Source organism: Haemaphysalis longicornis, unplaced genomic scaffold, assembly GCF_048455015.1.
Source record: "Haemaphysalis longicornis isolate Haplotype H1 unplaced genomic scaffold, Haemaphysalis longicornis Haplotype H1 scaffold_3, whole genome shotgun sequence".
NCBI lineage: Eukaryota > Metazoa > Arthropoda > Arachnida > Ixodida > Ixodidae > Haemaphysalis > Haemaphysalis longicornis.
The window spans coordinates 21,845,781-21,861,715 of record NW_027526335.1 but is presented as its reverse complement, the minus strand read 5'-3'; the positions used below and the strand labels follow the sequence as shown (position 1 = coordinate 21,861,715).

The window sequence follows — 15,935 nt, the reverse complement described above, 5'->3', positions numbered from 1 at the left end:
GTGAGGTAAGCGAATATGGGTCCGGATACTGATGTTGCCGGTAGGCTCATCAGAACGTTTGTCATTCGCACTATTTTTGAATCGAGATCATCGGCACTCTCCGTAATCGCAGGGGCGCCAATTAATTGTGGTTTACTTATGCCAGCTGTAATGCGGTGTGAGAGCTCGCTCGTAGTTTTGTTTTTGTATTGCGCGTATTTGTATTAGGAATAGACATTTTACCAATTGTCTTGGCCATCACTTTGCAGTTTTCATCACTATAATCTCTGAGCATACTTGCATCATCTCTGCTGTGACGCAAGGCGCGTTATTTGAACACAATTATGAGCCTCCACATGCTTGCACAGAATTTTAACATGGCACTGTTGGTTCACGTCGCTCACACGACTTTAGCAAGGTTAAAAGAATTAATCGTGACTAAAGCATCAATCGATTAATTCTCTGAAGGCTAATCACTCAACCACCCACCCCTAGATGACACACATGGGAAACTTCGGATTCTTGCATCTTTCATGCCGAGTGGGCCTTTTTGCATCTTTTTGCACTGAACTCTTGGAGTTAGGTACAGATGCAATAACTTCTGCTGGAATTGTGTACATTGAACTTAAGATGTGTCAATTCATGTCCTGTGCAGAGGCCAGTAAAGGTACTGTCAGTGGAACAGTTCGTTGCATCACTTCTTGCTTTTCTGTATCATAATTTGCATGCGTTGCTGTGAAAAAAATACCTTTCATCATTTATCTAGTTCAGATAAGCAGAGATGCATATATGTATTATTACAAAATGTTTGGCTCAGCATAGTATGCATACAGCATGAAAAGTATAGGTGCTTCATTTCACTAAACTTGGAAGGGGGACAGAAAGCCATAGTTTGGTGTAGTCTGCATAGGATGGGACTATTGGAATGAAAAATTTGGTGGTAAAAGGGATATGTGTTCGTAAAAGTATTTTCCAGTCATTCATTCCTTATTAAGTATTTTATGTCAATTATACGTTGCTTGTATACCGCATAACATATGATGTGCAACTTCACAAAGTGGCAAGTTAGGCAGACCGTCCAACTTCCGCAGTTCGCATGCAGCTGCAGGTAAGAATTGGCATGGAATGTTGTTTTGCAGTGGTGGAGAAGCCTTCATGATGGATTTTAAACTGTCCAGCTCGGAGCGTTAAACTTACAAGGCAGGAGATTTGCTTTCCAGGTGGTTGCAGTCACACCATTTGTGCATTAAACAGAATAAATGGGGCGCCTGATTTAGTTTGGAACTATCAACAAACACAATTGTCAACAGCAGCGCAAATGTAATGGGACATGAGGCATACGACTGAATGACCACTATTTTGTTAAAACGTATTTCCTTCTCGTGTTTCGTTTCCGTTTTTGTATTTCCAATGCTGCCGGTTAAATTAGTTCCACACTTCTTGCTGGGCTGGTGGGCGCATGTTGGCTGAACACTGTGGGTTCATTGAGCTTGTGGTGTTGATGCCAACACTCGCTGTCCATTTGCTGAGACAAGCCCCCAGTGTGGGGAGCCAAAAGAGGGAGAAATCCGTCACCAAAGCATTAATTTTTTGGCAAAGCCAGCATCAAGAAAACTTCACAGCACCTTATGTTAACTGCATCAACAATATCTTTCATTGACGTGCCAGTGATACAGTAAAACCCTGTTACAACAGATCTGCTTACAACAGACATTTGGATACAACATACTGATTTGAAATGCTTGGTTGGTCTTCCTATCTGTACCATTGATTAAGCTTCCTTTACTGCAGATTCTGTTACAACATACATTCGGATATAACAGACCAGTTTGAAAGGTTAACAAGTCCACGTTTGCATTTCTAAAGTGGACTTTTCAAGTGCAGGCAACCAACCATTCATTTGTTAGGTACGTTTTCAGAGTTTGTGCTTCTACCTCACACTTGTGATCAAACAAAAACAATTTGCAACAATTAAAAATAATTGTGAATTAGTAGAAGTGAAACTTCTTGCACCCACTTGCAGTATGCACAAGTGTGATGTCCTGGCAGTCAAGTGATAGGATTTAGAATTTAAGTGTTATAGTGCAACAGATGAGATGCTTATATATGAAAGTTACCATCATTAAAACAAAAAAACGTTTGCCCTCATACATTATAGAAGGTTAAATCTCCAAGCTTAGCAATGAGATCTTTACTTGCATTTCATTTATATTCATGTGAAGACAATAGAAATGCAAGTGTAGGTTGAAGACCGGAAAGAGTAATATTAGTATGAGTGAATCAAAAGTTTGAGGGGGTGCAATACAACAGGAGCCCAACAAATGTAAGAAGTCATCCATGTGATTTTGTGATGTGCTTCACAATGTCACAAGAGGAAGAAACTGCTGAAAAACACAAGTCATCCTGAGGGTTTCTTGGCCTAAAATACCAACCTGTCTAAGTTGTAACTGAATCTTGTGAAATGACCAGCATACTTTTAGTATTGTGTGATTTCTTTTCAACAGTTGAAAAGTTCAAACTCTTGTTATAACAGACTTCATCCATGATTCCGTAAAAGTCTGTAGTAACAGTATTTGGATTGTTCATACTTCTTTTATAGCAGACTGAAATCATGATCACTATCATGGTCTGTTGTAACGAGGTTGTACTGTAATATGCCTATGATCAAGTTGTATGTATCACAATTGTACAGTATGAAATTGAAATTTTAAAGTCTTAGAAAAGCTCAATATGCAATTAAATTAAGTATAATTTAGTCGGGCATATTAGTTTTCAATTGCGTTAATACTCTTGGAGTGCTAAGCAATATTTTGTTGGAAGTACCGGGCTCATTTCTGTGCAATGCTGTAAACGCCCTAGAAGAAGCGAAATGCCAGAACTTGTGTATGCAGGATGCTTGACGGCTACCTGGAAGTCCTGATCAGTTTTCCATGTCCTTCATAGGTGACCTAGACTTGACTTTGCTACCAGCCCTGGCAGAATCACTGCACCTAGCGTGGTTTTCACTTATTTCCTCTCTCGTCTTAGGTGCAGAATAGGCACAACAGAGACGTGGTGGCTTAAGCAGGTCCGTGGCCTCCTAAGGATCCTTTCCGTCCACTTCGAAGATGCCGAATTGACAGTCAGCTCAGAAGTTGACACCGAAGTCAAGTAGGGGCTTGGGCAAGACGACCAGGTTGGGAACAAACAGTGCCTGTTGCCGCTTGTACAGAGCCCCACGCGTTGCACTAGCAGTGCACTGCCCTGCCTGGCTGCTGTCGTGTTGTGGCCCCAATCTTGTCTCCAAGCACTGTGCAAGCGTGAACTCTGGACACTATCAGTGGCTGTGTTTGTTAGAGGACCAATAACCACTTAATTGGTTTGCCTTGGTGGCTGTGAAGGCATTTGCTGCTAAATATTTGCCAACTTTCCGGCAAGATCATTGCAAGCAAAACCGATAACAGCGGCTGGTGGCAGCATGGTGACTTTCACGTGATAAAATTCTTGTCTGCTTTGTGGGAATCTGCCAAAGGGAGTCTTGTTACAGGCTCTTTCATGTGAGCATCGGAATGAAGTGAAAAGTGAAGCACTTCTTCACTTCTACAAAGCTGTCTACAAAAGATGAGCTAAGTTGTCCCAAACAGAAAGTGAAGCTCCTGTTGGGCGTTTTGTCTATCGTTTGAGCAGTCTAATGCATGCAACTACTTTTTAATAACCCAAGCATGACTGCACAGAAGCATGTTGTGCCCACCGTGACTTGCTTTGTTATGTGCAGCATTTTGTTAAAGCAGGCATTTAGTTATATTCTGGGGGCACCCCTAAAGAAGCGCCCAGTAATGGCCATCCGTGGCCATTACTGAAGAGGCCACAGAAGCATTTGTGGCAGTGGAAAGTTCAGTGTGGAAGAAATCGCCAAAAATAAAATGAGATAGGCAGGGGACAATTTTTTGTTATCAGTTTCACTGCTTCAACAATTTACCTTGTCTTGCTTACATAAATGTACACCTAAAGGCAGCCAGTTCTGTTCTGACTAAAAGCTATCGAATGCTGGCCCATTTGAAAGTGACATGAATTCCTGATGAAGCTTTCAGACATTAAGACAGCCATCACTTCAATAAGGTGCGACAAAAATTACTCTACATCTTAAGGTTGCATCATTTTGGCTGGTTTTAATTCTCAAAATTGTGAGGGCCCACTTTTCAACACTTCTGGATTATTTGGATTTGGAGTAAGTTGTCAGCTGTAGCTGAATATAGGCAGATTGCACTAAACTTGGAGAAATCTGCACCTGTCCTTTTAAAGCATTTTATTCCAGGCTTGTGTACTTCTGCAATCATTTGGGAATTATCACATCCACCGCACTATACCATTTCTACAAGAGCGGTGTATTGCATGATGCATGGTGCTTGGCTTTGCTTTTTTTGTGTGTTACCTTGAAGCGTGGACACATGTTCTCACCACCTTGTGCAACACCCCACCATTTTGCGTCATTGTACAATTTCTTTTTGTGCTCTCATGTTACTCCTAAAGAGATTATAAGACAACATTGTGAATAACTTTTTACTAGGAATGGGGCTTTCTATTCTGCTGTTAAAAGGGTCGTGAAGGCAAAACACAACTTTGTTCACTCACTAGCCTTTGGTAACTCACTCAGCCCATTACGGCCATGAAAAATGTTCTTTTTAAACAAAAAAGATGCAGTAAATACTGCGAAACTTTCAAGTTTTGCACTACAGCGACGTTATATGGGCAGGAGTGACTTAAGGGGGGATGCTGCTTTTAAAACAGCTTCCTTTAATTGTGAAGTAAACTGTGCGAAACTTGTCAGTCTTGCTGTTTCTTTCCCACCAATTTCAAATGTGCCATTATTTTTTAGTGGCACCAGTGGCAAGGAACCATTTTGAGTGCCCATTTCAAACACCAACCTTTAATGAGCTGTAAAATTAGCTCCAAGCGGTGCATCAAAAAACGGATTGTCTTATTGCACTCACCAGGGTTCATAGTATTGGAAAATATAAAGATTACAGTTTTATGACCAACACTGTTTTGTCGATTGTTCCTCCCAAAATGGCTAATTATCTCTAATTATCTTGGTAACTAATTGACCAACTGAAAAAATAATGGCACATTTGAAATCAGTGGGAAAAAAGCAGCAAGTCTGACAAGTTTCGCAGAGTTTACTTCACAATTAAAGGAAGCTGCTTTAAGAGCAGTGTCCCCCCTTGCACAGGCCTGCACTAAAAGCAGTTATCAGCATGTTAACTTCAAGTTAGCATCCGAGAGATGCGGTCAGTCGAAACTAAAGGACACACTACAATCTCCCAGTCAAGTTTCTTTCTTGGCAGTGCCGTATGTCGGCAGCTTCCAGTCGCTCAAACAAGATTCCGTGATGTCATAGAGAGATTGCTGTAAAGTGGCCGGGGGATTGCCTCTGCTTCGTCTATTTTTCTTAATTAATATCTCCATTATTTGTTGAAAGTTTGCGATAAAATTGTTATTGTTATTGGGGCAGAGCAGTCTTTCTAATGAACCAAAGTTGTACTTTGTCTTCATGGCTCCTTTAGGAAGCCTCTTCCTTTGGCTCTTTTAGCATGAAGCAATATAGCAGAGCCTGTGATAAAGGCAGCATATTTCATTATAAGTGAAGTGAAGTTGCTGTCGTTCGAAATGCTCAGGCCAGTGTGCTGTGGCCTTGCACGTGGTTGTGGCTAACCCAACAAGTTTTGTCGGAGTGTTGGAATGTCGGGCATTAAAATTTATGTTTATTATCTTCCAATCCATGGCGTCATTTTTTCATCAGATGATAGTACCTGCGTCTTCACTGATGTTTCCAATCAGCACGCATTGTCTCCGATCAACCTTGTCAGCCAGAAACCAAATCGCCAAAATCAGGCTGGCAGCCAGTGCATCAAATACAACGGTGGATGTGCTTGGAAAGTTGAGTAGAGCTAAAATTTTGTCTCCAGATTTTGCCCGTTAGTTGACATTTCCATGGCTCACATTGATGCTTTCACACATCACTCATGAAAGTTGAGTGGAGGTGAACATCAGTGGAATTTTAAGCCTGTGTGAACCTGCAGGTGAGGTGAGTGAGACAACCGATGGTCAACTGCGTAGAGCAGCCAAGCAGGAATAAATAGGCTATTTTTTCAGTAATGCGAGTTCATTAAAGATGTAACGATGAGCAATACATTGTGCTCAAAAGTTGCATGAACAAAGCCAAAATTCTGTGCGACTTTTTTGCTCCCTACCTGCTTTTTGCTGCCAGTTTTCATTGATGGCAGGCAAGCTGTACCATTGCCAAGACGCCTTGGAAGACGAACGTGTTGTAGTGGAAATGCCTGAATCAGCACTGCTGTCTATTCTGCTCGGAGGTCGACAACTAGCACTACATAATGAGTGCAGTGTTGGCTTGTTGTTTAGGACCCCATGCAAGCATACTACCAGGGGTTCAACTTACTGTCAGGGTTCGACAGCGGGCCTCCAAGAAGGGCATTCACACGAGCTCAGCGCTGATTGCACGTGTTGTCTCCCAGGTACAAGATACCCATAGGTGTGCCATGGTGGGTCAACCTGTACGCCATGATGGACTACTTGGGTCGCTGGCACGAAAATCCGCCGCCCAATATCAAGATGTGGAAAGCTCAAGAGGCCAAATACAAGGCCATAAGCGTAGGTTTCAGTTCTCGCGTAGCTCCGTTGCATAGTCCGACCTCGTGGGGGCCATACAAGATGCTTGTGGCTAGGTTTGTTGCCAGTGAAGGGGGAAAAAAAAAAGAGCCGATGCAACGTTGTAGGTATTCGCTTAAAAAGGAGATTTGCAAAACGTGCAAATGGTGTGCCCATCAATCTCTGTTTTCTGCTCTATGTGATCGGTCTCTGTGGGCTCTGCTACTTTGAAATTCCTGCATGCTTGAAGGAATTCACCTGTGCTGCTATCATCTTCACTAACTTTGTGCGGTTACCTGTGTCCAGTCAGAGTAATTTGAAGCATGAAATTGGAATTTTGTTTGTGCAAAGTCCATTCTTTCTACGTGGCATTTATGGCAAACCAACCAGAAATTGCTGTTGGGATCGGTGTATCCAAGAATTTTACTTTACTTTCCAGCATGTGAATTTCATTACTCGCCAGCAAGCGGTTATCAAGGCGAATTTTGCATGTGTGTGCTTTCCTTGCTTTGCTTCTCTCTACATACCAGCTCCTGCTTTTCTCTCTCTCTCTCCTCTTCTCTTTTATAGCCCTCGTTTCAGATCGCCTGGGGACTTCTAATCGTCTGCATTATCATGACTACGAAGAAGGTTTGGTCAGGGTAGCGTCAGTCTCAGCTGGGGGGGCACGATCTCTTTTGAATTTTTGAATAAAGGAACTCGGTTTCAAAGGGTGCACGAAACTGCAACCGCTTCCGATTACAAGTCATGTGACAATAGTTTTTTTTATTATCGATAATGTGCATAGTGCACTTTTGATTGCAGATATTGGGAGCAGGAACTTGGATTGTACCATTGATTACTGGCTAAACTTGGAAGAGTGAGAAAGTACAATAATGGCAAGGAGGGTGGTAGTGATCTGCTGCTTTCATTCTGGACCCTTCACTTCACTGCAAGCAATACTGTTAAGAACACTTGAATCACTGCAGCTTCACCAACTGTCTACAAAGAGGGGAGTTGTCCTGTGTGCTGTGTAAAACATCAAAACTTTCATGCACATCTTTTCTTCAGGTGCTTATCAGATGAACTGGTTAGTGAGCAAGCTAACACTAGGGTTGTTTAAGTCATAATAGCATTTATTACATCATAGTGGCTGATAAGGAGATACAATAAAAATAAATTAACTCTCTCAGCATCATTTTCAGCAACATGGTAACAACACTGCGCAAAACAAAATTTTCAGGGTTGGAACTTCGCAATAATTAAGTTGTGTCTGCATGTGTGTGTGTGTGTGTGCGGCAAAAAAAGCTTCTCAAGCACTCTTGCATAGGAACCTTTTTTGCTACAAACCCTAAAACTCCAACGTGAACTATTTGTGAACGAGACACATTGGCCGTGAAGGTGAATCGCGTGCTCAACACATTTGACTGCCCACGCAAGTGGCACCTAGGGGGACGGACACATTGTCATCGGGCTTCCTGTGCTTTAGAATCTGACACTGGCTTGCAATTGTAGAGCTGGTCAATTGCGATATATTACAAATGTACAAGTTCAACGTGGTCAAGCATTGTAGCAATACGGATGCCGAGTAAAACCAATTTTTTCCCTTTTTTGCAATGCTTGAGGTAAACGATTTATTGCTTTTAAATTGTGAATTGTCCCAGATTTATGTTTTGCGACAGTTAATCACGGAACATTTAACTTTTTCTGGGCATCACTGCTGACATTGAGAGGCTGCTGAAAGTCACCAATAAAGGTTCACTACACCTTCAACACTTAGCGTTTAACCAGCTGGGTTCATTAGCACCGCCCGTAGCCACAGCACAGTTGTGAATCAAACTTCGTTTAAGCTTCCTTGGTGAGGAAAACTTGACTAGCATACTAGTAGCAGCTTACAAAACAGTGCTTAGGCTTTCTTGTGCCGTGACATGTTGTAACGTTGACCGCACTTAATAAATGTGACCGCATTAACAGAGAAAAAAAACTTCCAGCTAAGTAAACGCCGCGTGGCTGTGAAACAATGAACCAAATGGCATGTCAGCTCGTGTGTCTTTGAAGCTTCAAAAGAACAGTAAGATAAACATGGAATGTTTTGGAACAAAATGTGGTCTTTTCTGGAACAACATCAGCGTGACATGTTGCCTAGGTTCATAGGTTCAGGTCGTAAAATGCCACATTTTGAGGGTCTGTAAAGAGAGGTGAGACTTGCTAACAACCTTCACATGCGAGGATATAAAGGCGGCAGAGGCTCCTCATAATCAGGTGAACAGTATCCAGGTCTAGGCTGTTGCTGAAGGCAGCTCCTTGGGAGCCACAGTAGTAGTACGTAATGCCACAAAAGTGTCTCTGGTCTTCTTAAATAACTATAGTCCAAAAGCTGTACACAGTTCAAGCACGCACGCACTTCTTGTCCAAACACACTCACACAAGCACAGCTGAAGTGCTCGGATTGGGGGCGCCCCATCACAGAGCCAGTGTGCTGCAGTTCCGGCTTGCGTCTGTGTCCCCGTGTATCGGAGAACACTCCCATAGGCGGAGTGCTGCGTCCAATAGCTGGGCTGCTTGCTGACACAAGCAGGTCACTCTCGACGCTGGCGAGGTTTTCCACACAAGGTCTTCCCGTAACGTGAAACAGTGGGCTCTTGCGCGAGACAGGCACGTTTGTCCCTCTTCACACAGTAGAAGACATCATCTTCGCACATCACTGGAATGCAGCTCGGGGGTGCTCACTGCTGGCTGGTCGTATGGGGCACGGGCATTTAGTGAGTGGTAAGGCATTGAGACGATTTTATGCCACACTCGAACAACAACAACGAAAAAAAAATGGAAATTGTCTTTTGTCTCTGTCGGGAGGTGGTAACAACCAAAGCTCAACCTGACAATACTAGCAGCATTTGCAAAAACAGCGACCAAATAAAGTAGGCTGGGAAGAAAAAAATAAAAAAAACGTCGCTCACGAACCGCACAACCAGCCTGCAGAGACACCCCCCCACATCGACTTAATAGATGACTGTGAAGACTACCACTCCACGTTTTTGTTCCCAAACCACATCACAAGGTGTTCACACGCGCACACGTCCGCGGGGCACTGTTTTTCTGCCGTAGTCCTATCACCTGCGGCCTCTAGTGGGCGGCGCCTGTGGGTGGGCTTTTCTGTGTGGGTGCGGTGGTGGCCTGGGAAGCCCCGCTCGGCCAGGCGGCACTGGCAGGAGGGCGCTGCGGTCTCGCGATGGCGTCACGCCCGCACAGTCGGCCTCGTCGCTGCCGTCGCCGCAGGAGTCGAAGCCGTCGCACCAGACGGCGCCCGGCACGCAGCGGCCGTTGAGGCACTGCCGCTGGTGCGCCAGGCAGGGGGAGTCGCAGCCCGGCGGCTCATCCGAGCCATCCTCGCAGTCGCGGTAGCTGTCGCAGAAGTTGTCCATGGGAACGCACTGGCCACTGTTACAGGTGTGCTGAGAGGCGGGACAGACTGCAGAGAAGAAAAAAAAAGAACGGCAGGGCGAGAAATTTTAGCAGCGACCACATGGGGGTGACCATTGCAAATTGAAATGTCAGCTGAAGATATCACTGTTTGAGATTGATGGGTAATTGAAATTGATTGGTTGATTGATTGGCCATTTTAATTACGCCTTGGCCAGTTCTCCTTTTCAGGTATGACCTACTTTGTGTGTATGAAAGAAACTAATGTGGATCATTTTAATTAAGCCTTGGCCAGTTCCCCTTCTAAGGTATGCACTACTTTGTGTATATGAGAGAAAGTAATGTTGGTCATGTATCAAAGGTGATACAGCTGACGATGCTAAAGAAACTCACGAGAACCTCAATGAGTTTGCCTGTAAAGAAGAAAGTGGCCCGAGTGAAGGGATGTGTCAGCTACTAGGCTTCTAACAAACGCAAAAAAAAAAAAAAATCTTAACACCTGGGGGCACAGCTAGGGGGATCTAGGTAGGTTAAGTTGGGGTGCCCCATAGCATGTTCATTTGAAAAGGGGGAAAGGGTGGCACTTACTGTAGCCTTAGCTGTGCTAATTTCAAAGTTAATGCGGGTAGAGCAGCAGTTTCTCTCTCTACTGCCCTTGGGCCTGTCACTATTTTCATAAACGTGCAGTGCATGCCGTAACCCAGAGTTATGAGAGGAATGTGCGTATGCCACGTGTGTGTGGCTGTACTCACGAGCAGTGCAATTAGCCTCGTCGCTTCCATCCCAGCAATCAACAAATCCATTACAGCGGCGCTCAAGTGGTAGGCAGGAGGTGTTGTTGCCACAGTGGAATCCATCGCTTCCGCACTCTGCAGGAAAACAAAACAAGAGGGCTCGTTCACAGGACGGCATTTGGAAAAAAAAAAAAAATAATAATATGTTAGGCACTCGGCTGCTTTGCCACTCCCGCATTTCTACATTGTAACTTCCAGGACAACAGCACAGGCTAAATAAGTCGTATCCTCTCCTTTCTGCCCAGCTTCCTCAGGCCAAATGTTGCGCAGGGGGAAAAAACAAAACAAAAATGATGCCACAGTTTTCACAGAACTAAAGTGAAGGAACCATTTTATCCCAAATGTCTATTATATTTCCTCTAAAAACTGTTCTCAAATGGGTCAAATTTAGGTTCTTAAAACAGGTGGAGAAGCAGGTGACTGAAATTTAAATGACGAAGAAAGTTTAGTGCTCCAGCTAACCATCTGGTGTGACAGCCTTACAAGGGTGTGCAACTTCTTCTGAAAGTGCAATAGGCTTTCATTGATACGAACTTCGTTAAAACAAATCCACGATTAAAATGTATAAAAATCTTTGCTTTCTTGTAAATGATGAAACCCAACAAAAAGAAAGCCCCAAATTCGCTTACACGAGAGTTTGCTGTATTTGCAAAAAGTGGCTTCACTGCTGGCAGTGAAGCAGGCAGTGGCAGAAAAAAAAATGGCAACGAGAAAAAAAGACCAGTTGCTGTGATTTTTTTCGCGTTTTTTTTTTTGTTCTTTTAATGCTGTCTACATCATTTTATATGCATGATGTCCCACGGTTCACGGTGATGTCCAAACGACTAGACTCCTGCTCTTCGAATTGCGAAACTTGGAAAAATAAGTGAAGCGAATAACTGCACCTAAGTCCATGCCACCAACTAACTGCAATATATTCAAAGCAGGCGAGAACACTCGGGTGCAAAAAGAATATTTACAGTTGTTCAATCTATTTACAGCATTTAGAGGTCACTCACCGCAATTGTATTCGTCGGTCATGTCGTAGCAGTTGAAATGCCCATCGCAGCGGCGTTGTTCCGGGATGCAAAGGCCGTTGGAGCAGCGCCACTCGTCGTGTAGGCACTCTGAAAGAACACAGTTATCGGAGAACGTTGTCACAACTGCTTGTATAAAGCGTCATGAAAAATAACTAAACAGTAAACTACTTAGTAATATAAATAAAAAATCTAGTTTCCTTGGACTACGCTGCCAGAAGCACCAAAGGTGAGGTTAGACAACAACAGTGTGTTTGCTCCTTCTTCATCTAATTATTATTATTATTGAGTACAAAATTCGGCGCGCTGATTCCCAAGTCGAACGCTTCTGCAGTTCGCGCGAGGCGACCTCGATGCTCCGTGTCTGCGGCAAGCGCACCCTGTAGGTAGTCTTTTTTGCATGCCAGGGTACACCAAAGCTCTGCAGTGAAGCCGCACTCCCGTTCCGGAGGACCAGTGGGGAGGGGGAATGGACGGGGGGCGCTCCTGACGTCACCCCACCGGTCCGTCAATTTCGAATTGAGCTAAACCATGTCTTGCGCCCAGTTGGTCGACTCAGGATCAGACTACAGCTGACATTTAACCCGCATTGCGTGAAAGTGATATCACCTTAGGGATATCACCTTAGGATACCTTTCACGAACTACCTTCCTTTCCCACCCCATCCGGGGGACCTATTTGGTTCTGCCCCTGCAACTTGAGAGACGTGCGCGGCTGCCAAGATCACCTTAATAGCCCTTGAATACATGTCCTCAAACTAAACGGTATGCATATGGAATACAATGCAAAGTGATACGAAAGGGTACCCACAGCGATGCACAATTATCGTACACGGAAAACTTAGCCGCACCAAAGGAATACCGAACAGGACTCCCTGCTGGGCATTGTGCAAATGTCCAGGAATCGTTTTTTTTTTTCGTGTGAAATTTCTTTCTTTTTTTTTTTTTTTTTTTTTAATCGGTCGATTGCCCTACGGGAGGCAGAAGTTTTGAGAGACTCATAAACTGAGGGCTCAGAAGTGGCGCTCACCGGAGTCGTCGACGCAGTGGACGGTGATGTTGTCGAGCCGCCGGCAGAGCTCGTTGGGTCCCGAGCACCACCCGCCGCAGCCGCGGGGGTCCCTGGGGTCCTTCGGCGTCACGCAGTGTGGCTTGGTCTCCCGGCCGCTCATGAAGCAGATCTCGCCTGGCTGGCACTGGTGGCACGGCCTCCCTGTATACGGACGACAAACACCCTTCACGTTTCCGTCCGCTCTCACCTCAAGGTTTTTAAACGCGACAGACAAGGAGCTTCGCAGTGAACTATGTGCCTTGGATATTCTGTATGCTTAATTGCTACGCTGCCTCTGACAGTGTTCGCCTAATAATCCTACACACACACACACACACACACACACAAAAAAATGTGCAGAAGGTTTGTCCCTCATTTGAAACTCGTCCCCATTTCAAGCCGCTTTTTCCCTCTTACCAACCCCTTCTCCTCATTTCTTCTACGGCAATAGGCGAGTACCCTCGTTTTTCTCTTTTTTTTTCTTTTTTGCGTCCGTGGGACGCGAAAAGCCGCTCGTTCTCTCAGCTCTCAGTTGAGCGCACAAAAAACGAGGACTCAACGAAAAAGACCAGTGCTGCACTGTCTTCGGGCCTTTTCCGTTCAGTCGTCGTTTTTCGTGCGCTCAAGTTGCAGTCATGTGTTGTCACCAACTAGTCGGCGTTTCAGTGTTATTGCCCGAGTCTACACTACAACCAACCAACCGCGCTGTATGCACACTATCTCCTTCGGCCAGCTGCCCGCCTCCGGCGCTTCGCATTTTGACAAAAGATGGCGCATGTTGTCACTAAAAAAAAAATGTCTTCTCAGCAAAGCATTTGTGTTTAGGGGTGATGCCGACTTTAAGAAGATCGGTGTAAGCTTGGTTTTTGTAAGATGGCTTTCCCGCATTATGTGATGCACAGTGAAGCCCTCTTGTAAAGAAAAAATAGCGCATGCGGCGGAAGGAGACCACCTGCGACGATCACGCCGCCAACGCAAAGCGTAAACGCGATGCCCGTCGGGAAACGCAAGATATCGGAGCGGCCACAGTCCCGCAGAACGTTGCCCCAAAGCGAAGGGAGTTTGTGGCCAACCAATTCGGCGCCACTTGTGCTGTGCGTGAACCCCGCCCAGAATGATAACAGTCGCGCACGGCCTCCTACTTACTCCCCAGGACAAGAGACCAAGGTCATCGGCTGCCGAAACTGCACCGCGGTTGAGATGCAATGAAGCAGCACTCACAGTCATCAGGGCCCGATGGCTGCGAAGCCGTGTCCTTTGGCGCCTGCTTGCGCTTGGTAGACGGCGGCGGCGGCGCGGTCGCGTTGTTTTCGGTCGCCGCCGAGTCGTCTCCCCCGGCGTCCGTGTCGTCGTCGTCGGCGCCGTCCGTGCTGGTGGCGGCCGGCGGCGTGGGCGGCGCGCTGGTGGGGCAGAGGCAGCTCTTGAACTCGATCTCCTTGCCGCCCTGCTCGACGCAGGCGAAGTTGTCGGGCAGGAGGCTGCCGCGGCCGTGGTGCGAGCGGCACTCGCGACGCCGAGACTGCAGCCGCATCGGGTTGCACTGGCCGTCGTGGCCCGCGCACTCGCCGCTCCACGGGGACCACGGGGACCAGGCCGCTGCGTCAGGCGAGGAAGAACGACGCACACACATGTAGAGGCAGGGCTCAACAACTTGTCAAGCACGCACAGGCGCCCTCTTGTAGAACATTGATCTGACAGACGGCTGGGCTGTCATCACCATTACCCGTCTACCGCAGCGAATGAGAAGAGAGCAAGTACCTGATGAAGCAGTTTACTACGTTTACCATTACGCGCATACTTTGTAATGTTCTTAAGAGCGGCGAGAGTGATTATAAAGTAGCCTCTCAAAAGTCCAGCTGAGGACGATTTTTGTCTCTTGCGGCCTTTTTTTCATTGGTCTTCCCAACGCTGTACCCAGGGCCATAGCCAGAGGGGTTTGGGGGTTTGAACCCCTCCCGAATATTTTCCAGGCAGTGCGTAAGAGAGGCGTAGGGTTTCTTAGGCGGAACTCACCCCTTTCCATAACCCGAAACCCCCTCCGAAAAACATTTCTGGCTACGGCCCTGGCTGCACCTCACGTTTGATCCCCCTTCCCCCCCCCCCTTTTTTTTTAAAGGCTCATTCACAAGGGAAGCTGTCAGTCACGTCCCTTTCACAGCTTCGTTTAACTGACTCACAGCTGCAACGCAATTAGGAGCACAACCTACCGTCGAAGTATGAAGGTCCGTGTGTGACCATGACTGGAGGAGGAACCACGCCAGGCTTGACGTCTGGAAAATAACAACGGGGTACTTGATCAACAATGCGTGTAATTACAACACAAGCACAGACACATCCGAAGACAATCCATCACAGGGTCTACAAGCCGGGTGCTTCAATTTCATTGCTGCGTAAAACATCTAGAGAGATACACGGCCGGATTCTCAAGGTAAAATGCCACGCGGGTGACATCAAATCCGTGTTCAGAGTGAATCCGTGAACGGGAATAGCGGTTTATTAGTGGGTACTATGAAGCATAGCGAAGAAGAGGAAGGGGGATTGCACGAAGTGTATCTAGTACATTTTTTTTTAACCACACCACTGGTAGCACGCTGCCCCACTTATACATCTTCGAAGCCGAGACAAGTAGGTCGTGCGGGAACGGAATATGAACTTACTGGTGAAGTGCAGAGACTGTATGTCCACGCGTAGGTTCCCAGCGGGCAGGATGCCGTGGCCCTGTTCGAGCACTTGGATGAACGCGAGGCCGACGTGGTGGGCCGCATTGGACAGCGGCTGGTTCAGGATGACTCGACAGCTCACGCCGATGCTGCCCTCGCTCATGCTATTGTGGCGCCGGGAGGGAGGAAAGACACATCCGCGAGTGAGGACCGGTCAGCAGAGGAAGTCGAATTCAGAGAAATATAGTTAGCTAGAGAAACGAAACAGTGTCGCACCAAAACGGATTGCACCAAAGCTCTTTTTTTTTTGCTGTACACATGCCAGCTGCGCCGCTATGAAATGCTTAGTTGCGCCACTTTAATTGCGAATGTTACGGGAAGTGCATTCG

The 15,935-nt window shown here is 46.0% G+C and overlaps 2 protein-coding genes across 9 annotated transcripts in view; one reads left to right on the top strand and one right to left on the bottom strand.

Moving 5' to 3' along the window:
- The window catches only part of Pfk (ATP-dependent 6-phosphofructokinase), a 55,564-nt gene extending 48,237 nt beyond the window's left edge, over nucleotides 1-7,327 (top strand). The window contains exons 19-20 of one of the 3 annotated variants that reach the window (XM_077702571.1): nucleotides 6,495-6,630; nucleotides 7,198-7,327. In XM_077702571.1, coding sequence (XP_077558697.1) covers nucleotides 6,495-6,630; nucleotides 7,198-7,272 — 211 coding nt within the window. In that variant the 3' untranslated portion in view covers nucleotides 7,273-7,327. Of the gene's footprint in view, nucleotides 1-3,006; nucleotides 5,735-6,494 lie in introns of those variants that run through there. The other 2 variants (XM_077702570.1, XM_077702573.1) reach the window with 2 other exon arrangements.
- A 394-nt stretch (nucleotides 7,328-7,721) lies between these two features.
- LOC144174113 (uncharacterized) overlaps nucleotides 7,722-15,935 on the bottom strand; it is a 350,888-nt gene continuing 342,674 nt past the window's right edge. For all 6 annotated transcript variants that reach the window (XM_077702574.1, XM_077702575.1, XM_077702576.1 and 3 more), the window contains 7 exons: nucleotides 15,544-15,710; nucleotides 15,094-15,156; nucleotides 14,108-14,482; nucleotides 12,866-13,048; nucleotides 11,819-11,926; nucleotides 10,779-10,895; nucleotides 7,722-10,075 (listed from right to left, as the gene is read on the bottom strand). In XM_077702574.1, the coding sequence (XP_077558700.1) occupies nucleotides 9,717-10,075; nucleotides 10,779-10,895; nucleotides 11,819-11,926; nucleotides 12,866-13,048; nucleotides 14,108-14,482; nucleotides 15,094-15,156; nucleotides 15,544-15,710 (1,372 nt within the window). In that variant the 3' untranslated portion in view covers nucleotides 7,722-9,716. The remainder of the gene's footprint in view (nucleotides 10,076-10,778; nucleotides 10,896-11,818; nucleotides 11,927-12,865; nucleotides 13,049-14,107; nucleotides 14,483-15,093; nucleotides 15,157-15,543; nucleotides 15,711-15,935) is intronic.